Below are 22,360 nucleotides of genomic sequence, written 5' to 3'. Positions count from 1 at the left end.
GAGGTGTCTCTATCTAGACCTTTAACCACATTTTTGAGGAGTTTGACCCAAGAGCAAGCTGAAACAAAAGATTTAATTTCTTAGAGATATACAATTTTGATTTTAAAATATGTCAATAAGAAAACAACTCACATGAAAAGATAGATCTAGATGAGTGGCTCTTTGTGGGAAAGAGGATATACAATCTTCAATTTGTATAGCTTATGAATCTTTTTTTAATAAATTACTGTATAGATTTACCCAGTTAAGATCATCATATTTTTGCAACTAAGGAGGTGCTCTGCTGGATGTGTTTTAGGGAAAGGAGAACATACTTGCATATGTGATGGTTGTGTCCCAAATTAGATGGTTTTGGGAGAAAATTATTAAAGAGATTAATCTTATGACAAAATGCTGGCTTTCTAGAGATCCCCTGTCCTGTTTACTTAATGCTCCAGTAAAGGATCTACATTTTAAATAGAGTGTCAAATTATTTTTTTTAATTGTTGGCAGCTAATCTTTGTACTGCACATAACTGGAAACATGTGAGCCCTCCTCCTATGGAATTGTGGTATAGTAAAATGTGGACTATCCTTGTAATGGATAAGCCTGCGCACCAAGTGCATATGCAAGAGAAGCACCAAAAGGAGGATAGATATTTAGAAATTTTGTAGCCCTTTCTAGTGTATTCAGTGGAGGAGGGCTCCCTAGCCAGCAAGACCCGAATCTTTAGCCAGGTTCTTTGAATATTAACCTGATCCTGAATAAGTGATATATGATGTAGTATGGTAATGTTTTGTTGTAATTCTTCCTCTAGTAAAAATGTAAAGAACCCACGAACACTCCAACATCACAAGATAAAAAGAACATGATTTTTTAAAAAGTTTTAAAATATCATGATTTTTAAACTAGTCTCATGACTCGTGTGTGTGTGTCCAACTCTTGATTTTTAAACACTGGGTGTTGGTGCAATTGATACAGAATCTGCTGTGTTCTGGCTTCCTCACTGGTGAACAACTAGTGTGGTTTGGAGAAAACACCAGTTTTTTCATAAACCAGAAAATGTTTCTCTGCCACTTTTGGACCCGAACTGGTTAGCATCACAAGTTGTTGAACACTTGGTAGTTTAATATAAATCTCAGAGCGGATTGCTTTGTAGGAGTGCTAGGAGGGAGGAGGAAGAGGAAGTGTTTTTTTTGTTTTTTTGCTTACTTCTGTATGACACACTAAAATTGTTTTTCTCCTGACCTTATTAACATGTTCGTTTCCTGAGGCTGAAGTGCTTACACATCAGGATATTTTTAAACTTTCGGTGCTGTGGTTATGTCAAGTGATTAAAATGGCATATTTGTTGTCTCTTGTTTTTCTTACTGGTTTTTTTCTTTTACACAGTTCTGTTTTCCAAAGGCTTTTGTTCAGGCTGGGTAGCATTCCCCAAGTTTTTTTGTGTTATAAACATGGCATCTTTATTAATTATCATAAAGGCAAATAGATGCAAGAGGACAGCGTGCAGAAGGAAGGATTTTTGGCAAGTTGTCTCTGAGAATTGGAAGAGTATTTTGGAGCTCAAATTGAGAGGAGATGGAAGTGTTTAGGGTTGCATTGGCCCCTGTGAGGGATAGAGGGGGGATGGGTGTCAATGACGTAGTATTGGGAAGCATCCAATCTCCCTCGGTTCCATGCCCTTTAGCCTCCTTTGTCTGTAATATCTGTGCACTCTCCCTACTTTAGTTTTGGTCCTGTGGCTATGTGAGGAGTGTAACAATGCACTCTTCCTGTCAGTCAAGCACCACCTCTGTGATTTCAGGTTGTGCTACTTTAGAAATTAAGCAGTTAACATAATTGTCTTTTGTGTGGACTTTTCTTTGGCTTTGCAACAACCTACTGTTGCACTTGAATGGTTCAGGTGAGAATTGAAGCATCCTGTTCCAGCTGTCAAACATCTAAAGTCTCATGCGTCTGGATTGGCAGGCATGTTGTCCTTCCCGGCAAAAAGAGCCTTGTTCTCCAAACCCACAAGGAGGTCAGACCAGATGATCATACTGGGCCGTTTTGGCCTTAAAACATATAACTCTCTGGAACACAGACTTTAGGTTTTCCAAATCTTGGATTTAGAACCCACTCTGAATTGTTCATGTTTATCCATACCAATTTTTTTACACTATGAACAGTGTAATAATGGTAGCCATGTAACTTGCTCATCTCCGATACATGAGTTAGCTGTTACTGTGCAAGTCTCATTAAATTCAGTATTTGTATTCTATAAGTAATAGTGATCTATTTTCACGAGGTTGTATTGTATTGAATTTGGGTTCTTAATCTTTTTCATCCCCAACTTTCAAAAAAAGGTGTTTGTTTTGTTGCAAATCTAAAAAGAGGTGCTGTCAACAGAAAAGCTAAATACTAAGTAAGTATACTAAAATATTGATACCATATTTTAAACTGAAAAACCAAGCCATTTAATAACACTAGAGCGTTTAGTCTTTCAACACCCCTGTTAGGTAAGAAGATAGGGAAACAGGTAGAGCTCAAGTGACTTGCCCAAGAAGTTAATATTAATACTTGATCTCATTTTAACAGATAAACTCCTAAGATTTAAAAAAAAATGAGGTAAATTTTTAGAAATGAATTGACTTTTAATGGGGCCAGAAATGGAGATGGCTTAGAGCTGCTTTCTGTAGCTCCATCATGATCATCATAAAATGGGGGAAGTCGGGGAGCTGACCCCTGCTTTTGAGAAACTTGCAAGTCGCTATCTGCTGAAACAGTCATTTAGAACTGGTGTTCGTGAACACAGATAGTGAGTGCTTCCCTGTGTGGAGTAAGGAAGTAGTGCAAATTGATGAGGATTTGCTGTCACTGCACTGCTGTGAGGGAGCACTGTTGTGTCCTGGTAGTAGACAACAGATAACACTCCACTAAAAAAGAAAGAGGAAGACAATTTTTTTTTCAAGTTACTCTGTCCTGATGCTCTTTGTGAGAGAATTTAAAATAATGGTTTTTTACATGAGAAAGTTCTTTGGACTAGCCAACTTATGATTGGCAGGGGAATGTTGAATGAGGTGATGATAAAAGGAGCCTTAAGAAAGGGAAGGAAAAAAGGGACAGTGAAATAGCAGCAGGCCATTAAAGAGTAGTAGAGAAAATAATCTGAACACAAGGTCTTTAACAAAAAAAGGGATACATCTCGAGAGCAGGAAGATGGAAAGAGAACTTGTTGTCCCAACACAGATATAGGAGGTAATTTTTTATTGGTTTCTTGTTTTACGTTGATAGCTTGAAATAACTTATTCAGCTTATTAGACATGCAAGGAATTTTGGTTTCTTGATCACGAAATGTGGCAAAATACTTAGGCCTGACTAAGTCTTCCACTAACAGTTTCTTCACTGTTATCTCAGGGTGAGAATCGGGAAGGCAGCCTCAGTAGGTCATAGAGTAATTAAAAATAGTGATAATCTTAGATCCATTAGACTTTTTGAAAATACTAAATGCATTTTGATGGAAAAAAGTACATTTGTAACAATGCCACTCCTCTAATGATGTTTCTAGAATAGTAACTTTTCTGGCCTATATGTTTCTTGTCTTGGAGTCAGGCAGAGAAATGCTTTGAAACAGTTACTTGTACAGTTACAAATGGCAAGTGTTTTGACTTCAGTAATTTCCCAGTTTCTGAAGCTGTAAATGCTAAGACTAATTTGTTCTTTTATAGGTAAATGGGGGCATTGAGACTACCTTAGAAAAGGAAGTCCTGCAGTATGACTACCATTCTTCATATTTTGATATATTTGTAAGTATTTTGTTTTAGAATTTCTTTAAAACATGCTTAATGCAAGAATTGGGATTGTTTTTTTTATCCAGAGAGGCCTTATCTTTTATTATCCCATAGTCTGAGTCCTGTGCCAGGGTTAGATTTTCTTGTAACTTAAAAGAGAGGGAAAATGTACTCTAAATCACATCTCTCTTTAAATTAGGATATATAATCTTATGTTTGGGCAATATTCCAGAAATAGATCCAGCAGTAGTGAGGGAAGAATTGATCCCAGGACAATAGCTGACATCTGTATATGTCAGGTTTGTTGCAGATTTCTGTATTTCAACCAAAGTAAATTATTATTTTAAATTTTTATTAAAATCTATGTTTAGATTCTATTTTAAATATGGATGACTATAGACATAATGACCCAGCTGCTTCCCTCTACACACAGGCACTAGGAACAAGGAGGAGGGGGGGAGCAGCACCGCCATTGCTCATTCACTCTCCATATGGGTGGACAGAAGCCCTCCACTCTCTCTTTTTTTTTGAGACTGCAGCTTTGTGGCAGTGTGAAAGTCAGGAAGCAGTATTCTCCACAGCATGAACCATGCAGATATTCACATGCAAATAAATGCTTTTTTTTGTCTTTCAATCAGCAGGATTTGTAGGCTGTGCCCCCTTTCTTTTTCATAACCCTCATTCCTCTTAGGTAATATTAGGCCTTGTCTATCCTAGAGAGAACAACTGTTGACATTGCATTTGTTATATACCAGTTGTTCCACCACTGATGGGTGCATCGAGACTACTTATCTGGAATTAGTGTAAAATGTTGCTCGCATTTCCACACTGGTGCTGCCTTATACCACTTTGGATGACATGGCTGTTATGTTCAACTGCTCCAGCAGCCAAGAGTTGTCCCCTCTGGTGCCTCCCACCATGTCACCTTCAGCAGTGCCCCTGCAGTATCTCCCATCTCATAAAGCTAAATAGCTATCTGATCATTATGATAATCCTGCAAATAAATCCAGCCTATAGTTAAAGCTGCTTATGTAGAAAAACATATAACTTGGAATGGAAAACTCTTGATAGGAGACATTGAAATCCATAAATGATTTAGAACTTACAAGTAAAACTACTTCTGTCTCTAGCACAAATGTAATTAATCTTATTCAACTTTATACTTAGACTTGGTTGTACTTCCGAAGCTATTCTCAGCTTTGATATTTTAATTGCTAAGGGAAAGACAATTCTCTTAAATTGAAGTGTTTGCCTGTTTCAAGTTTTGTGAAATTTTTTTTGTAAACTCGTTTGAACAGATGATGCTTTACAGGTAGCATGGTCTCAAGTAGGGCCCTACCAATTTCACAGCCATGAAAAACATGGCACAGACTGTGAAATAAGCCCTTTTCTGTGAAATCTGATCTCTGCCATGCTGCTGGGAGCACCCCAGCCTGGGGCTCATAGCTGCGTGTCCTGGCTGGGCTGAGGAGGGACAGGACTTGCCCTTCCCCTGCACAGCCACTCTCAGGGGGAGATCAGAGCCACCTCTGGGTGCCTTCCCCTGCTACAGGAAGCTCCGGGGCTGGACAACAGCCCAGGAGGTTCTTGCAGCCGGAGGCGGCTTGTGGAGGTGGGTCTGAACTCCCCCTTGGTGCTGGGAACGCCCCAGCCAGGGGCTCCTAGCTGCTAGTCTCAGCTGGGCTGGAAATGGACAGGACTTCCTCCTCACCTGCATGGCGGCTCTTGCGGGGAGGCGAGAATGAGATCTGACCCATGTCCGGGTACCTTTTGGGTTGGGACCCCCACAGTTTCAACACTGAAATTTCAGGTGTAAACATCTGAAAATGTGAAATTGGCCAATTAAAAACCCTCTGGCCATGAAATTGATCAAAATGGATTGTGGATTTGATAGGGAATGGAAGATTGGGAACTCTAATTCAGAATTCTAATCACACCTATGCCACTGACTTATTCTTTGGCCTTGGGCAGGTTCCATAAGCTCTCTGCGTCAAATTCTTCCATTGTAAAATGTGGGTAACTCTGTGTCTGGAAGAATTATTCACATAGATCTTTGAAAATGTCCAATGCGCAAGACTAATTTTTTGGACACAGAAAATAAGAGTAAAACACAAATGAAAAATTGCAGGCATTCTCTAAAGGGAAACAAATAAGGATGACTATATGAATAGTTGTAAAACCTTTATTTCAGTAAACCTTTTAAATTCTTCAGTTACAGAAATCATTGTATAAATATGTTCATTCCCATCCCATCATTTGTAAGGTAGAATATTTAAAATATACTTACACAGTAACCCATTAGGTATTTGGCAGATTAACTATCTGAAAAGCTTAAATGTTCAGGTCCTGAACTATACACAAATGTACCATGTACCTATGCAGATTTAATGTACTTCAGCTGGGTGTCATACTGGTGCGTGCTTGGAGGCCCTCATCTTGCAAACATTTAGGCATATGCTTAATTTTAGTCTCATTGACAGCAGTGTTTTATAACTGAGAAGCTAAAATGTTGAGCTTATATCTTAATAAGCAAATCCACTTTCAAAACTTTTTCCTAATAACCAAATTCCTTTCTTTGTGGTGTCCTGTTCATTTACATTACAAGCAGTTGGTATTTTCAGATAGCTAAATATCTTGCTGTTTTTTATACATTTGGAATTAACCAACAATTTTTTTCTTTTCTCTACAGCTACTGGCAGTCTTTCGATTTAACGTGTTAATACTTGCATATGCAATGTGCAGACTGCGCCATTGGTGGGCAATAGCTGTGAGTAGTAGCCAAGCACAACAGAGTTAACGAGAAATGGGTCAAACTTTGGCAAATTTTAGATGCCTCCAAACAGTATATTGAGAAGCGTCTATATATATTAAAATAAATGTAAGAATGTGCAACAGGTAGCATGCCAAACAAATGAGTCCTGGTCTCGAAAATTTTTATGATCATTATTTGGTATACAAATAGTACAAGGTAGTGACTCCTGAAGACCCATTTCCGTTCTTTGAAGAATTCCAGCTATGAATTCCTTTTTGAAATGAAAATGGGAGGGTCAAAATCACCTTGCCTATAGTTTTGACTTGTAGATTGCATCTTCCATCTTTACACAAGGGGCTGGGAGATAGCAAGCCAGACCATCACAAGTGGTAAGCATTAGAGGAGATGCAAAAACAGATTAGGAGTTTTTCTGGAAGAAGTGAATCTCATTTTAAATCTCTTGTGTTCTCATCAGAAGAGAACCACATGATTTGCTGTAAATTGCAAGAGACACGTTGGACCATTGTGCATTAATAGAGCCATGTAGTGAAGGATGCATAGTATCTGTTCACAGTATGTATAGGGCAAGTGAATACCATTAGCCCCTTGCTTTCATGATCACAAATTTCATTCACAAATTTATTTTTATTCTCTCCTATTGCACTTAGCAACCCCCCACCCCAACTTCCCCCAAAAGACTTCACTTGAAGTATTTTTCTAAGTTGTTTACCCAAATATAGTAGCTATCTGAGTGTTTGATTCTGTAAAATGGCTCGCAAAATGAATAGCAGGGTACGTGGGTTGGTATTTGGAGTAATAGCTGTGTTTATTTTTTTCTGAATTAGGTATATCTTTAAATGGGTGATGATTTACAAAATAAGGTATCATCAATATGGAGTTAAATTACAATTTATAATAACTCAGTATCTGCACAGTTTCTAAGTTACCATCTCTGCTGTATCAAAATAGGTGTTTTGAGGCATCCAAATTAAAATGGCTACGCCCGTGGACCCTCAAATTTGAGTTGAAGTTTCAACATCCTGTCACCTCAATCTTATTAATCTGTGACCTTTTTAATTGTTGGGTAACTTTTAATGATATTGCTGTGATATTGGATTTCATGCCTTAGCGATTAATAAATTACTGTATTGTGCTGAGAAAGTAAATCCACAGTTATTAGTGCAGTTTTAACTATTTTTAACACTGTCTTTTTCAGTTCACAACAGCAGTGACCAGTGCCTTTTTATTAGCAAAAGTAATTCTCTCAAAGGTACGTATTCAGATCAAATTCTGATTTATTTATTTAATATCATGGTTTGCTATGAGGAAAAATGTGGTGTTTTGTTTTTTCAAGTTGTTTTCCCAAGGTGCTTTTGGCTATGTGCTGCCCATTATATCCTTCATACTTGCCTGGATAGAAACCTGGTTCCTGGATTTTAAAGTGTTACCACAAGAAGCAGAAGAAGAAAACAGTAAGTTTACTTGTTATAGTCACCTCAGTTTTTGCAGTCCACCTCATACTTTTTTCTACCTTTTACAATAAAAGAGTATTCTCCCCGCCCCGTCACACTAGCAGATTTTGAGTGGATCTGATCCTTGAGACAAAGTGGGGGAGCTAATATCTTTTATTAGTCCAATAAAAGATGTTACCTCAACCACCTTGTCTCTCTAATATCCTGGGGCCAACACAGCTGCGATAACACTGAATGTCTTATCCTTATCTTTTCTCCCATCTTCAAAAGGAGGAGGAATTTCTATACAGAAGGAAGTGTGTTTTATCTAGTTCAGGAATGCCAAAATTCACATCATGGGAGGGCCACATTGGCAACTTGCGATAAACCCAATAGTGTGTCTTATTTTCATATATCTTTACATCTTTTAATAAAAAACATTGTATGTAGCTGGGGCAAGTAAAATTTTTGGGTGAGTGGAGTGCGGAGCTGAGCTGCTGGCTCCTTCTCTTGAAGGGAGCGAAAGAGTTCAGAATAGACCAGGTGCCTCTAGTTGTTTTTGAAAAAGGATGGAGAAAGGAGAGAATAGTGCTCCTGGAGCTATTGTATCTGTCAGAGTATGGGACCAGGGCATCCTATAAACTGCTGCTCCTTCAAGAAGAGGCAAGTGAGGGGCAGAGGAGGAGCTTGGAGGATGAAGACCTCCTACAGACTTATGGAGCAAAGGTAGAGGGATTCACATTAATCGACTTTATTTTATTTTTATATGTTTTTAGTAAGGGATAACATTAATTGGGCAGGATCTTGAAAAAGTGCACGTATTTCTACAAGAAACATCCTCTAGTTTCAACCACTGGAAGATTCAGACTGGGTAATAGTACAGTGAACCTTTTGTATTTACATAAACAATTTAAATCTGGTCTGAAACAAGTGACCGTAAGTGAATGTTTGCCTCTAAGGTCAATAAATCTTGATCGTGGTATCAACAGTGGAGCTCAGTGTCTTCTCACCAAAGCACGTTACAGTTAATCCAGCACATTGGAGCACCAAATTTTTTCACCCTCTCAATCTCCCTTACCATCAAAAAGAAGATAATTAAATTAGAGGGGTTTGTTTATTTAAAAAAACCCAAAACACTAAATAGGAAAATGTAACACATCATTTTTTGCCTTGCTAATTAGCCAGTTATTTTTATTCTGTCACTTACATCACACAGGATCCCAGCAGCTAAGCAGCCTGGTGAATTCAAAGTCAAGCGTTGTTTTAAAATTAGCAGCCTGGATTTTTAAGTATGTCTTTTACAATGAATACTCATAAGCGAAGAAAAGATTTCACATGTGCAACCTGCATCTTTTTGAGGTTCAGTTCATAGAAATTGTTGAAAACCTAAATGTGTTTTCCATTTTTGGTGGGTTAAAGGAGATAGTTATAGTTTTGTTCTATAGAAGTCTATTGTTTTGAAGTACAGTGTGCTCTTGTTTGAGTTACTAAGATTTTTAAAGAAAATGTTGTGTTCCCTGGTGTAGAGCATTGTTGTGCAGTTACTTCAGACACTCCACAGAGCTCTTTCCTTCTATTTGAGAATTCCAAGTGCTCAGTATGTCTTGGGATTTCTCCCCAAGTTTGTGGTTGTATATGTTCTGTGTTTTTATGTATAATACACCGTATGAAATCTTGCTACAATAGGAATTCTGATCTGGACAGCTGAAAAAATCTCTATAATTACACCACTTGGGGGAAGAAAAATGATATTTTTAAGAACTCCTTTGCTGTGAAGAAAAATAGTCATGTGTTCCAAATTAAAGCAAGAATTATGGAAAGTACAATAGTTTTCTTCTTTTTCTGTATTTTAGAAAAAGATGGACTGTAGGATACTATGATTCTAGTTAAATATTTTCATAAATAGGAACATGCATATGCATGTATTTATTATAACTAGACGTGGGCTAACCACCTGGATAAAACTACCTTGAGCCATTTGAACAGAACCCACATTTATTTTGAGATTTGAAAAAAGAGATTAACTCTATGTATTGTATTTGATTCTCACATATGTCTGTATTTTGTGGTTCCTGCTAAAATATGGAGAGAATTTCCAGACATGCTAGAAGTAAAAGCACTGGAAACCTCATGGGAGCTGCTTCTTGTAAGACTTTCAGAACAATCTTGTAAGCTGAGAAGTGCCGGTAAACATCCAGGTGTTTGGTGCTTCCCTGCACTGAGCTGCCTAATTTTGAGGTTTACCCATGAGGTGAGGTTTTAAATTGTAGAGCCATTTTTAATTCCTCCTTTGTTTTTATTCTCCTATTGACTCATCACTTGTGATAGCCATTTTGGTCTCCGTTTTCCCACTTGCCACTAATATTTGGTTTCTTAGATTGTTGCCTCTCAAGGAACTGGTTGGCAGGATAAATTGCTATCTGCAAATAAGTGGCTGAGATGGAAAACAAGGTTCAGCTCTGATTAGAAAATAACCTATTATCACACTATATTTGCCATTAGTTATTTCAGTGTTTAGTACAGATTCAGTAACAGTAACATTTTAAGAAAACAGGGCAGTCCCTATGGCACAGTAAATAAAAGATGGGGAATTTGAATTTGTTCAAGTACCAAAAAAAAGTAGGGAGCATTCCTGCATTGGCATGGAAATGCATTAAAAGCCCTAGTACGTCTTCCATGTCCAACACCTGCGATTCTGAGACTGGCTGAATGTAAATGGAACAAGTAGCATTACTAATCCACGCAGGCTCATTATGCATGATTTTCCTTTCTTTGCTACCCCAGGGCTTGAATTCATTTCCATAAGTAGAACTTAGTTAGGAAGGATATATTGTATTGCCTGGAGTGAACAGTTCACACTTGAGGGGAAAAAAAAACCTGTCCAACGTAAAGTGGTATGATTGGCACAAATTAATAACTAGAAGGTGTTCCCTATTTACTGGGTGGTATTCATAGCCTTCCTTCAGCTTTACTCAGAATTACCTATCCTCATCATCAAAACAAATAGGACTGTCTGAGATTCAGACTTCTTTTCCACAGCACTCTTTGCTTCTTAGAATCATAGAATACCAGGGTTGGAAGGGACCTCAGGAGGTCATCTAGTCCAACCCCCTGCTCAAAGCAGGACCAATCCCCAACTAAATCATCCCAGCCAGGGCTTTGTCAAGCCTGACCTTAAAAACTTCTAAGGAAGGAGATTCCACCACCTCCCTAGGTAACGCGTTCCAGTGTTTCACCACCCTCCTAGTGAAAAAGTTTTTCCTAATATCCAACCTAAACCTCCCCCACTGCAATTTGAGACGTTTACTCCTCGTTCTGTCATCTGCTACCACTGAGAGCAGTCTAGATCCATCCTCTTTGGAACCCCCTTTCAGGTAGTTGAAAGCAGCTATCAAATCCCCCCTCATTCTTCTCTTCCCGCAGGCTAAACAATCCCAGTTCCCTCAGCCTCTCTTCAGAAGTCATGTGTTCCAGTCCCCTAATCATTTTTGTTGCCCTCCGCTGGACGTTTTCCAATTTTTCCACATCCTTCTTGTAGTGTGGGGCCGAAAACTGGACACAGTACTCCAGATGAGGCCTTACCAATGTCGAATAGAGGGGAACAATCATGTCCCTCGATCTGCTGGCAATGCCCCTACTTATACATCCCAAAATGCCATTGGCCTTCTTGGCAACAAGGGCACACTGTTGACTCCTATCCAGCTTCTCGTCCACTGTAACCCCTAGGTCCTTTTCTGCAGAACTGCTGCCTAGCTATTCGGTCCCTAGTCTGTAGCGGTGCATGGGATTCTTTCGTCCTAAGTGGAGGACTCTGCACTTGTCCTTGTTGAACCTCATCAGATTTCTTTTGGCCCAATCCTCCAATTTGTCTAGGTCCCTCTGTATCCTATCCCTACCCTCCAGCATATCTACCTCTCCTCCCAATTTAGTGTCATCTGCAGACTTGCTGAGGGTGCAATCCACACCATCCTCCAGCTCATTAATGAAGATATTGAACAAAATCGGCTCGAGGACCGACCTTTGGGGCACTCCACTTGATAGCGGCTGCCAGCTAGACATGGAGCCATTGCTCACTACCCGTTGAGCCCAACACTCTAGCCAGCTTTCTGTCCACCTTATCGTCTATTCATCCAGCCCATACTTCTGTAACTTGCTGGCAAGAATACTGTGGGAGACCGTGTCAAAAGCTTTGCTAAAGTCAAGGAACAACACGTCCATTGCTTTCCCCTCATCCACAGAACCAGTTATCTCATCATAGAAGGCAATTAGATTAGTCAGGCATGACTTGCCCTTGGTGAATCCATGCTGACTGTTCCTGATCACTGTCTTCTCCTCTAAGTGTTTCAGAATGGATTCCTTGAGGACCTGCTCCATGATTTTTCCAGGGACTGAGGTGAGGCTGACTGGCCTGTAGTTCCCAGGATCCTCCTCCTTTCTTTTTTTAAAGATGGGCACTATATTAGCCCTTTTCTTGCGATGCTTAGTCCCTCCTCCCCAAATCCCACCCATCAAAGAGTAAGTCCTAACTTTTTGTGAGTTCTTTTGTATTGAAATAATGTCTTGCAGTAACACAACTTACACAGACCACAATGTAAACAAACTTTTTATAATATAGTACCTTACATTCTGACTGATAGTGGTAACAATGATGCACATTTCTAATTACTGCTTTTTTTTAGGGCTCTTGCTGGTGCAAGATGCGTCTGAGCGAGCAGCTCTTCTTCAGCCAGGACATCTCTCTGATGGGCAGTTTTATTCTCCTCCTGAATCTGCAGCAGGTAATTTTGTTCAGAGTGTGTATGCAGAGAATAATTTTCTGTTGCTGTTAGGTTTCCTGCAGATTCCCACAGAGCGTATATCTAATCTAAAGGGCAGTGACACAGTAATTTTATAGTTTGGGTCCAGAAAATGTGATTTGAATTTATCAGAGTTTGATCTGATTTGATCAATTTGCAATTTACGCTTCCCAGTTGTAATTTTTGCTACAATATATAAGACACTTGTTGCAAGTAAAATTCCATGTAGCATTTTAACACTGCAGAAATAAGACTTATCCATTGCTATAAAGCTTTACAATATGAAGTTACATTTATTTTGAAATCTGTCAGCTGGTCAGTTTGACACTAAAATAATCTCTCAAATCCTTTTCTAGTAGTGTCAAGAAATATAAAACCTGTTCTTTAGATATCTGATTTTTAGATCTGTTTAGTTAAGTAAGTTTACTGTTCAGAGAGGAGACATGATACTGATATATAACCTAATGAATGGAGTAGGGAGGTCTGAGTCCTATCATACATAATACAAAAGCAAGATCACAGTCAATTAAACTGAAAGGCCAACAAATTTAAAACAGATCAGAACTTGAGATCAAGGGGTTTCCTGCTCTCATGTCATCAGAAAATCTGAACAGAAATAAGGGCTTGTCTACACTACTGCTTAAGTTGATGTAATTTACGTCGTTCAGGGGCAACGTAAGTTAGTTTCACTTAAAGCAGTGTCTATACCACGCTATGTCGGCAGGAGACACTTTCCCACCAACATAGCTTCCGCCTCTCATTGAGGTGGAGTAATTATTCCAATGGGAGAGTGCTCTCCTGTTGGCATAGTGCATCTTCACCAGACGTGCTACAGCGGCACAGCTGCGTCGATGTAGCATTGTAGTGTAGACTAGCCCTAAGTGTTATAGATAAAGTGTAAGCATGCTGAGTTCTGTTGAGGCAAACTTCACTTGCATCTTAACTACACTTATGGTGCACCTCAATTGGGTCAGTGTAAGAGGTGACTAGACACAAGCCAGAAAGAAACAGCTTTACTATCTGATTCAAGGATGAGTTTGCAGGGAGTGCAGATACTGTCATCTGTTTACTTGTAGAATGAACTACACCTGAATTCTTTAAGAAACAAATATGGAACCCCACAATACCACGCTAGTCATTTTTCAGAATAGGATTGCACTTTCATGCAGTCATGCTGTCTGTTCATACCTTTTAAAATATGAAATCAAATCAAATATTGTCATCTGCAAAATATTATAAATATCTTCCTGTAATCTTGCAAGGTGTGCTTTATAAATGTCTACTTTGGCATTATTTTTCACAGGTTAATTGAGTTGCTACCCTTACAGTTCCATTAGGGACTCTTCACAGCTCTCTGATCTGTCAGATGTGGGGGGTGGAACAAAAACAATTGTGTCAGATTTCTGTGAGGAGCTTATCTGTCAGGAATCTGGACTTCTGGTCTTGTTACAGTGTTGTAGATAGCTGGCTGAATGGCTTTTGGCACCAAGCAAAACAGTTCCTGGAAGCGATCCCATCTCAGTCCTTCTGCTGCTATCTTGCTGCTGCAGCATGATCAGAGCAATGCAGTGGTCACCCCAGTGACTGGAGTGAGCCTGGTCCTTCCGGTGGCAGGCCTTTTCCATGCTTGCCCCAGGGCACCTACGGTGTTCCTTGGATGTATCCCAAGCCATTAAAATTAAACCCTGAATTTTTGGAAATCAAACTTTGTTTTTTGTTACTGAAAGTGCAACAAAGAGGAGAGTCTTTGCAGTTATTCATAGCTGTATTCCTGCAGTAAGGAAATCTACATAGAATGCTTCAGTTCTCAGGTGCTTTGAGGAAGTGTTACAGGTTAGGAAATCTTTCACTGGGCTGAGAGAGAGGCTTGTACAGGATTTAGACATGGTAACAAAAGCTTCAATAACCAGCTGTGGGGTGGAGGTACCCGTAATAAGGAGCAACAACGTAGAGGTCACACTGGCAATCTCTGTACAAAGGAGAAACTTACATGGGAAGATCACATATCCATTTTTTAATAACTTTGTACTGGTGATAAATTCAGTATTTTATGTCCATAAGGCTACTATTGACAGTTATTTTGCATGTTATGTGGAGGTTAATGTAGAAGTATCACTCAGGAGCAAGAGTGCAATATAATCAAGGATGATCTTGTTATGATGATTTATTACTGAAGAAGGGATATTAACTGCTGAATTTAGTATAAGGTTAAACTGTTTAGCATCATAGTATAATAAAGATAGCTGTCGTATAGTTCCATCTAGTGGTGGTAAGAGGCATTAGGACAATTTAGAGCACAGAATAAAACAGCTAATTGCTCCTGTACCCATATGCTTAGTCACCTGTTGTATCTGAGAGATGATGATATCTATCTAGTAGGTTGTAATTCTGAGACATTAAGAATACAGGCTGAGTATCGGAAGTATTGCATCGTTACCCTTGTAACCTTATTTTGAAATCCACAATGCTGCATTATTTCTTGCCTGTAGAATCATGTGAAGATGCATAGAGTAAAAATAAGTCATACAGGTAACTTTAAATCAGAAAATATTTTAGAAAATTATAATGTCCACTGGTTTAATCTGGTTTTCAGTAGATTTTGAGGAATAATGGCAGAAGTAAGCAGCCAGATCTAATCCAATCTAGTGGCACAAAAGCAGAGTTTTAAACAAAAAATTAGGGATATGCTGTCCAGTCTACTGCTACAGACAAGAGAATTGGGGTTTGATAGCAGCCTTTGAGACTGGGATTTTTAAAGGTCTGCTGAAGAGTATACTCATTCTAGAAATGATCCTTACTGCTGTCATGGATTAAAGCTTCCTTAGATTGTGTGGGCCAAGTTTATTGCACACACCAGGAGATCCTTGCATTCTTCCATTCCATCCCGCATCCATCCATTCCATCCCTGTCTATCATCTTCCCATCCCTCTCTGTTTTAGGGACTCCCCCCAACCTCTTCCTGACAGGGATTCTCTGTGTCCCATTCCTCTATCCCTCCATGCCAGTGTCCACCATTCTCTCCATAGCAACAGCTCTGTGTGCATCCCATACCAAAGTCCCTCCAATTTCCCTCTTCCAAAAATGATGTGCCCGCCATTCTTCCCTCCCCTTATGCAAGTTCCCCCAGGGGCTTTCTGTGAACCTCCATTGTCCCCTCCACACCAGGGGCTGTGTGCATGCCCCACCTGCATGCCCTCCATTCCTCCCATACCATTATTATTTTTGTGGGAGGTGTATCATTCAGGGTGTCAATATGTTACTGTATTGGAAAGACAAGCAGAGGTTGGATAGGGTGTTGTCGTGCTGGAAGGTGTTATTCGGTGCCAGCAACCAGTTGTTTGATCTGTGGACTATTATAAAGGTGCTTAAAGTGTTATTCCTTGTTTTCCCCATTCTGGTTTTCCAGTTTTCCTCAAAATAAATAGGGGTCTGGCCTAGAATATTTCTTGGAATTTTAGAATTGAAAGATATTGAATTATGAACAGAGAAATGCCATCAAGTTGAGTGTAAGACCTTTGCAAGCTCAGCCAATAAATTTAAAGTCAGAAATAGTATAGACAATATCACTGGAGATATAAATTGATGACCATATTTTTCATTGTCAATGAGGAGAGACTAAAAAGAGAATGAGCAACATTGGGATATAATTAATTTAAGAGATAATAAATCAGAATGTTTCAGTATATATCTAGGTGGTGGTCTAGAATGTCACAAAATAGTTTGCAGTCCATTGGGAAAGCTGGCAAATAAACATCTGATAGAAATTTAAGGGACACTCTTAACTTGAAAATCATACGTTTGAAAATTCTGTACCTACTATTGCTAAAAGTAAAACCAGTGATTATTGTAACTAAAAGATGGTAAAAAAAATTTCTCTATCAGTTCATTTGCTTTGTGTGTCTGATAGCTTTACGTAGAGTTACTTTCAACACTCCCCTTGCTAATCGGCTTCTCCTATGGTAAAAAGACCAATAGGAGAGCAGAAAAACCCTTTACACTTTTTTGTTTTAAATTTTTAGGGCTTGTCTACATGGCATGGCCACATGCACCAGAGGGGTGTAAACTCTAGAGTGCTCTAAAATATTGCACTCTGCCCCTTAATGCACTCTTAATGCATGTTAATACAGTACTGTGTCATATGGGACGATATTAACACACAGTAGGGACCTTTTAGAGCAAGTCAACAGGGCAGTTAGAGTACAACACATAGGAGCACTTTACAGTTTACACCCTTCTGGTGTACTGTGTAGACAAGCCTTAGTGGAACATGGAATAGTTTTAAGTTAGTCCTTTCAAAAATGTAAAGCTGTGTCCCTTTAAGAGGAATAGCTCAGTTTCAGTTTACTGTACTTACAGCCCCTTTATCTTCAATAAGCAGCTAATGGTTGCTGAGTAACCATTGTGGTGAGAGCAGGTGCTAACTGAGCCAGGCAGCAGTTAGATTTTTACAGTTTCTTTTAAAATTCAACTTCAAAATAATAGAGGCAGTTAAGCCACGACAAAGAATTTTAATGATTTGAAGTAGTTTAGTTTAAAAAAAAAATCCCTTCATGCTCTGTGACTTTTTTACCACAGATTTCATGTGAAAAATATAGCATTACTTTTGTGGTCCACAATCTGGCTTAAAGATAGTGGCACAGATCTCCAGAGTAAGTTTCCCAGGCATTTTTCGTCATAAACAGTTACAATCAAATGAGATTCTCACAGGAAAAATAACTGTCCAAGACACATACTCAAAGCTGGAATGGTTCAGAGGCTGAGAAATTTCTCACTGACCGCAAGCAGTGTTCAGTGCCAGGTGTGGTGGGAACAAAGGAATCTATAACTCAAAACATAGCTACAGAACTTCTGTTTGCTGGTCCGCATCTGACCAGTTTAGTATCCCTGTTGAGTTGGCACTAGATTCTGAAGGGACACTCCCTCCAATGTGGCACAGTAGGTTGAGGTTCTAGGCAGGGGTATAGAAAGGGTCCACCTCCACTCTAAAGGGTTTACTGATTATAGATGTGTGTAGTACAGTGGTTCGAGCTTAAGACTGGGAGTGAAGTTCTCCAGAATTCTAACCCCATCTCTGATACTAATGCATTCTGTGATCTCGAGTACGTATTCCTGTCTCTAAAATGGGGTTAATAATTAACCAATGGTGGTCACAACTGTGCTGTGATAATCCTGATTAGTTCAGTCTTCACGTCATATAAATGGATACCATTATTTCAGTAATGGTGTTTGGATTACTAATGACCTGATGCTTATAAAATACTTTACTTAGGCCTTTACTAGCATTTCCATTTTACACAAAAATCTCTTATTTTAGATTAAACATCAACAGACCCCGGTCGTCGGTGGGTGGCATCGAACCCGGGACCTCTGGAGCTTAGTGCATGAGCCTCTACTGCGTGAGCTAAAAGCCGTATGCCTCTTAGCTAAGGCTGCAGAGCAGACTCATTAATCTTTCTCTCTCAAGTGGTCTCGGTGCTACTAGCTGGGACAGAACACCACACCCACCCCAGTGTGTGGGTTACATTAGAAAAACCTTATCTTCACAATTTGAACTGTTTTTTTAATAAAGACTCTGAGTTTCTCTTACCAAACTAATAATGTTATTCTTTTCCTGTTTAGGATCTGATGAAGAATCTGAAGAAAAACAGGATAGTGAAAAACCAATTGTATAGCAACTATGAGAGATAACAGGCAAGTCCTTCTTTAGGGAAAATGTCTCTTGCATAAAAAGTCTCTTTTATTAATCACCTAGGAATTAGCCACAATCCAAATGGTTAATGCTGTTGGAACTGGCCTGTTTCTAATGTCTGAGATGGCTGTTAGGGAGCAGAAGCAGATATATCTGATTGCTGAAAGGGTGAATTAGGACCCACCTACAATGAGTTCTGAGTATCCCCGTTTTTCCTCTTCCTGGAGACAGCAACAGGTGAGGTCAAGGCACACTGGGTACTCTGGTAGGGTCTGAGATGAACTGTCATGGAGCACATAAAAGGAAGTGGGCTAGCCATGTGTGTGCATCTGTTGGCCCCCTGACATTCCTCCCGTTTCTCACGTTGGAAGATGGGGAAGAACAAGAAGTTAGAGGATCTTGAGTAGAAGAGAGAAAGGAGCAGAAGTTACTTTGAGTCCTTTCTCTTAGGTCGGGCCTACACTGAAAAGTTAGGTCAACATAGTTGCTGTGAAAAAATCCACACATTAGAGTGCTGTAGCACCTCCGCTCCCCTCCCCCAACGTAGACACAGCTAGGTTAATAAAAGAATGCTGCTGTCCCCTGGGGAGGTCAAGTTCCTACAGCCAGGGGAAAAACCCCTTCCATTGCTGTAGTATCCATGCTGCGGTGCTACAGTGGTATAGCTATGGTGCTGTATCTGTAGTGTAGACATGACCTAAGTGTAGAATGTTGGGGGATTCTGTGTGTTAAAGTGTTTTAAACAACAGAAAGAAGAGGGACAGGAGACCATATCAGGGTCAGGAAAGGGTTTGGCTACTTGGTGTATGCCTTACGTTTTATGTGTTACCCTCTCTTAATTCTTAGTACAAATTATTTTCTTACCTATCAATTTTATTAACTATTGAAGAAACAGAAGTCTTTCTATAATATTTCACAGTAGTCTTTCCCTCAAATGTGCTCACTGTACTAAAACTGATGTTGTTTCTAATTGATGGGGAATTAATCCTCTTAAGAGGCTTAAGTTCCTACCTGTCTTTTTTTCATAGCTTATTTCTGATTTTTTTTTGTGAGTAGTAATGAGATATTGCTCTCTCTTTTTGAGCCTCTCTCTCTCTTAATGTCCATTGTCTTGGATCAAACTCTATTCATCTTGACTTGTTTTATCTCTTACAGAGTGAAAATCTGAATCAAAGGCCATTAGGGAATTGCCTATTTTGAAACTGTAATGACAATGTCTGCAGTTGACTTATTGGTGGAACTGCTAACAAAAGAATTTATTTATTAGCGAGGAAAGAGGAGTGATTCCCGTGTACTGTAATACCTCACAAAGTTGTTCTGTTCACATATATATATTAGACTGCCTCATGGCTGTTATGAAAAATTACTCATCCATATTGTATTCAGTGATTCTTGAAGTTGATCTTCTAACGACTAGGTAGCTACTAGAAAGTGTTGTGCTTGTGTAACTAATCAGTAGACCTGGTAATATATTGAAGTAACACTTCTGTATGATGGAAGTATATTTAATGATTGTTTGAATTCACCAGATAAAATTTATTTTACATTGTTAAATATTTGTCTTGTTAATTTTTACATTTTCTTTTTTTTTAAACTCCATGCTTTTTTTTAATGGACTTATGCACTCTTTGTAAAATAAAGAAAAATGTTAATAAAAACAATGTGACATATTGCGACATGTTTGTCTGTCCCTTCACATAGTATGAAGACCTGCCTTTCCAAACTCCTTGTCTCTCACTGGGAAACAAATGGTCTATGTTGACTTTCATTTTTGTATAGATTTTATGGGACAGCACTGTAAAGTTAATTTATTCCTGCCTATTGTGACAGACTCGTGTGGTGGAGTGTAATCTCTAAATATAGCCTGTGCAACAGTAGAATCCTGTTTATTCAAGCAGGAGGCAAATGTGGAATTTATTCTAATAAATGTTTTGGACAAAGTTTTCAATGCAAAGAGTAAACAACTCTGTTTTGGTGAAATGGGTTTCAGGAAATGAGCTTCTACAATAATTATGTGGATTGTGGGAGGGTGGAAACTGTAACCTACTTTAAAATGAAATTAAGGCCTAGGATATGAAAACTATTCACAGAGAGCAAATCTATTCAGTTTTTATTGATAGTCTCCTTTTTAAGTAGCATTAGCCAGAGAAAACAGGAAACTTTAAACCTATGGGTGTGATTTTTGGGAGTCTCAGTTTTTGGGTGCTCAACTTGGGACACCTCAAAGGGGCCCTGATTTTCAGAAAGTGCTGAGCACCTGCACTTAAGGTGTCACAAATTGGATAACCCCAAATTACTAGTTACTTCAGAATCTTGTGCCATTTGTTTGTTAATTTTAACACCCAGGTGCATAACAGCCATGCTCCTATACCTTCTTATGTGGGTGTCCATGCTTTACTCAGGGTTTAATGAGTAGCAGGTGCCCTGTGATATGATAGCAGTAGTTTCAAAACCTAGCCATACATTACCAAGTAGAAAAACAGTGAAACCGTAGCTTTTTTCACAGCTCTATAACAGCCATTAGCAGATCATATTTCATCCAGAGTTGCATGAAGCATTTACTTGAGGGGGAGAATAATCCATGGGTAGTTGCCATAACATGTATCGGTGTTTTGGTAGTGAACGTTACATTATTCAGGTTTTCTGTGTAAGAATCTTACTTATGCTCTACTGGCAGACGTCACTGTATGGTGTTTATCTCTAGAAGTACCGCATGCTTCCTTCAGACTGTGAATCCCTTGTCATTTTTCTAGCATTTTTATCAACAATTGCTGTTTTATAATCAATGTGCAGTGGGTGGAATTTGTACATTATTCATATTTCTTAGTAACTGTTGCCCTAATTGAATGTGGATTGTCATTCTGGCACTGTGACCTATGAAATCATAACCAGTAGAAAATAGATATTCAACCGTGTGTGTGGATACAGTATGGTAGGACGCTTGCCCTCATAGTTGACAAGATGGTTATCTCCTGAATGGTATTAACCTCACTAGACAAAATCTAACTTCATGTAATGACTTCATAGTAGGAAGGAGGAACATCAGTGCATGTAGCTTTCCTGCAATCCTCCTAGTCTTGCAATGGTAGTCTATGTGCATTAATGTGCCTCCAACACACTGTAGATTAAACTGCACTATTTCTACAGATACCATGGTAATAGACTATGAAGTGTTACTGTCCTCTCTGCATGTAACTCAGGCATGTCTTTGGATTACTTTGTATTTCCATTAGCTGTGGCTTGTAAATACGTATGTGGTGGGGCGCAGGACTGGCTGTGGTTTAACTGTCCTCATGTTATCTCACACACCAATCACAAGCTACCTTTTCTGAAACAGCAGTGACTAGCTTAGTTTATAGAATTTTCCACTAAATAACCACATCTTCCAGCAAACAAAATAACTCAAGCCTCAAAAATAAACAAGCCTTAAAACAACCCCCGGCTCCCATGTTCAGCATGTAAAAGTGCAGCAGGAGGTCATGTTCGGTGCTCATGAGCCATTGCAGCTGTGAAATTTGCTACCGCAAACTTGATAAACCTCAGTAATTGCTACAAGGTAACTTCACTCAGGGCTGGGGGTAAGCAAAGGCCTTTCCACAAGAAGCTTAAAAACATAAAAATATGTTCTGCTTGTGGCTATGAACATAGCTCCCATAAAAACAAACAGAGAGGGCAGAATCGGCACTACAAATCTAATTATTGCAATCTAATTAATTTTTAAAAGTTTCCCCTCTTCCTGCTATCATGTTCAGGGTGTTGTGCAAACAAAATGAAATCATAGTACAAAATAAGTCTCAATGGTAAGTATTTTTGGTAAATATTTTTCTTTAAAACTCAGGCCTGATTCTGAGCTGAAGAGCTATGATAATTTACATCAGCTGAGGATCTGCTCTGGTCAGAGCAAACTTGGCTTATTAATG

At 39.1% G+C, this 22,360-nt stretch overlaps 1 protein-coding gene across 7 annotated transcripts in view; it reads left to right on the top strand.

Moving 5' to 3' along the window:
• The window catches only part of STARD3NL (STARD3 N-terminal like), a 39,380-nt gene extending 19,264 nt beyond the window's left edge, over window positions 1-20,116 (top strand). For 6 of the 7 annotated variants that reach the window (XM_075125612.1, XM_048839175.2, XM_048839176.2 and 3 more), the window contains 7 exons: window positions 3,690-3,767; window positions 6,442-6,519; window positions 7,721-7,774; window positions 7,859-7,976; window positions 12,635-12,733; window positions 18,371-18,442; window positions 19,596-20,116. In XM_075125612.1, the coding sequence (XP_074981713.1) occupies window positions 3,690-3,767; window positions 6,442-6,519; window positions 7,721-7,774; window positions 7,859-7,976; window positions 12,635-12,733; window positions 18,371-18,423 (480 nt within the window). In that variant the 3' untranslated portion in view covers window positions 18,424-18,442; window positions 19,596-20,116. The remainder of the gene's footprint in view (window positions 1-3,689; window positions 3,768-6,441; window positions 6,520-7,720; window positions 7,775-7,858; window positions 7,977-12,634; window positions 12,734-18,370; window positions 18,443-19,595) is intronic. The other variant, XM_075125614.1, reaches the window with a different exon arrangement.
• The last annotated feature ends 2,244 nt before the right edge of the window (window positions 20,117-22,360 follow it).

Source organism: Caretta caretta, chromosome 2 (assembly GCF_965140235.1).
Source record: "Caretta caretta isolate rCarCar2 chromosome 2, rCarCar1.hap1, whole genome shotgun sequence".
NCBI lineage: Eukaryota > Metazoa > Chordata > Testudines > Cheloniidae > Caretta > Caretta caretta.
Note: the sequence above shows the minus strand (reverse complement) of the source record. Positions and strands in the feature narration are given on the sequence as shown.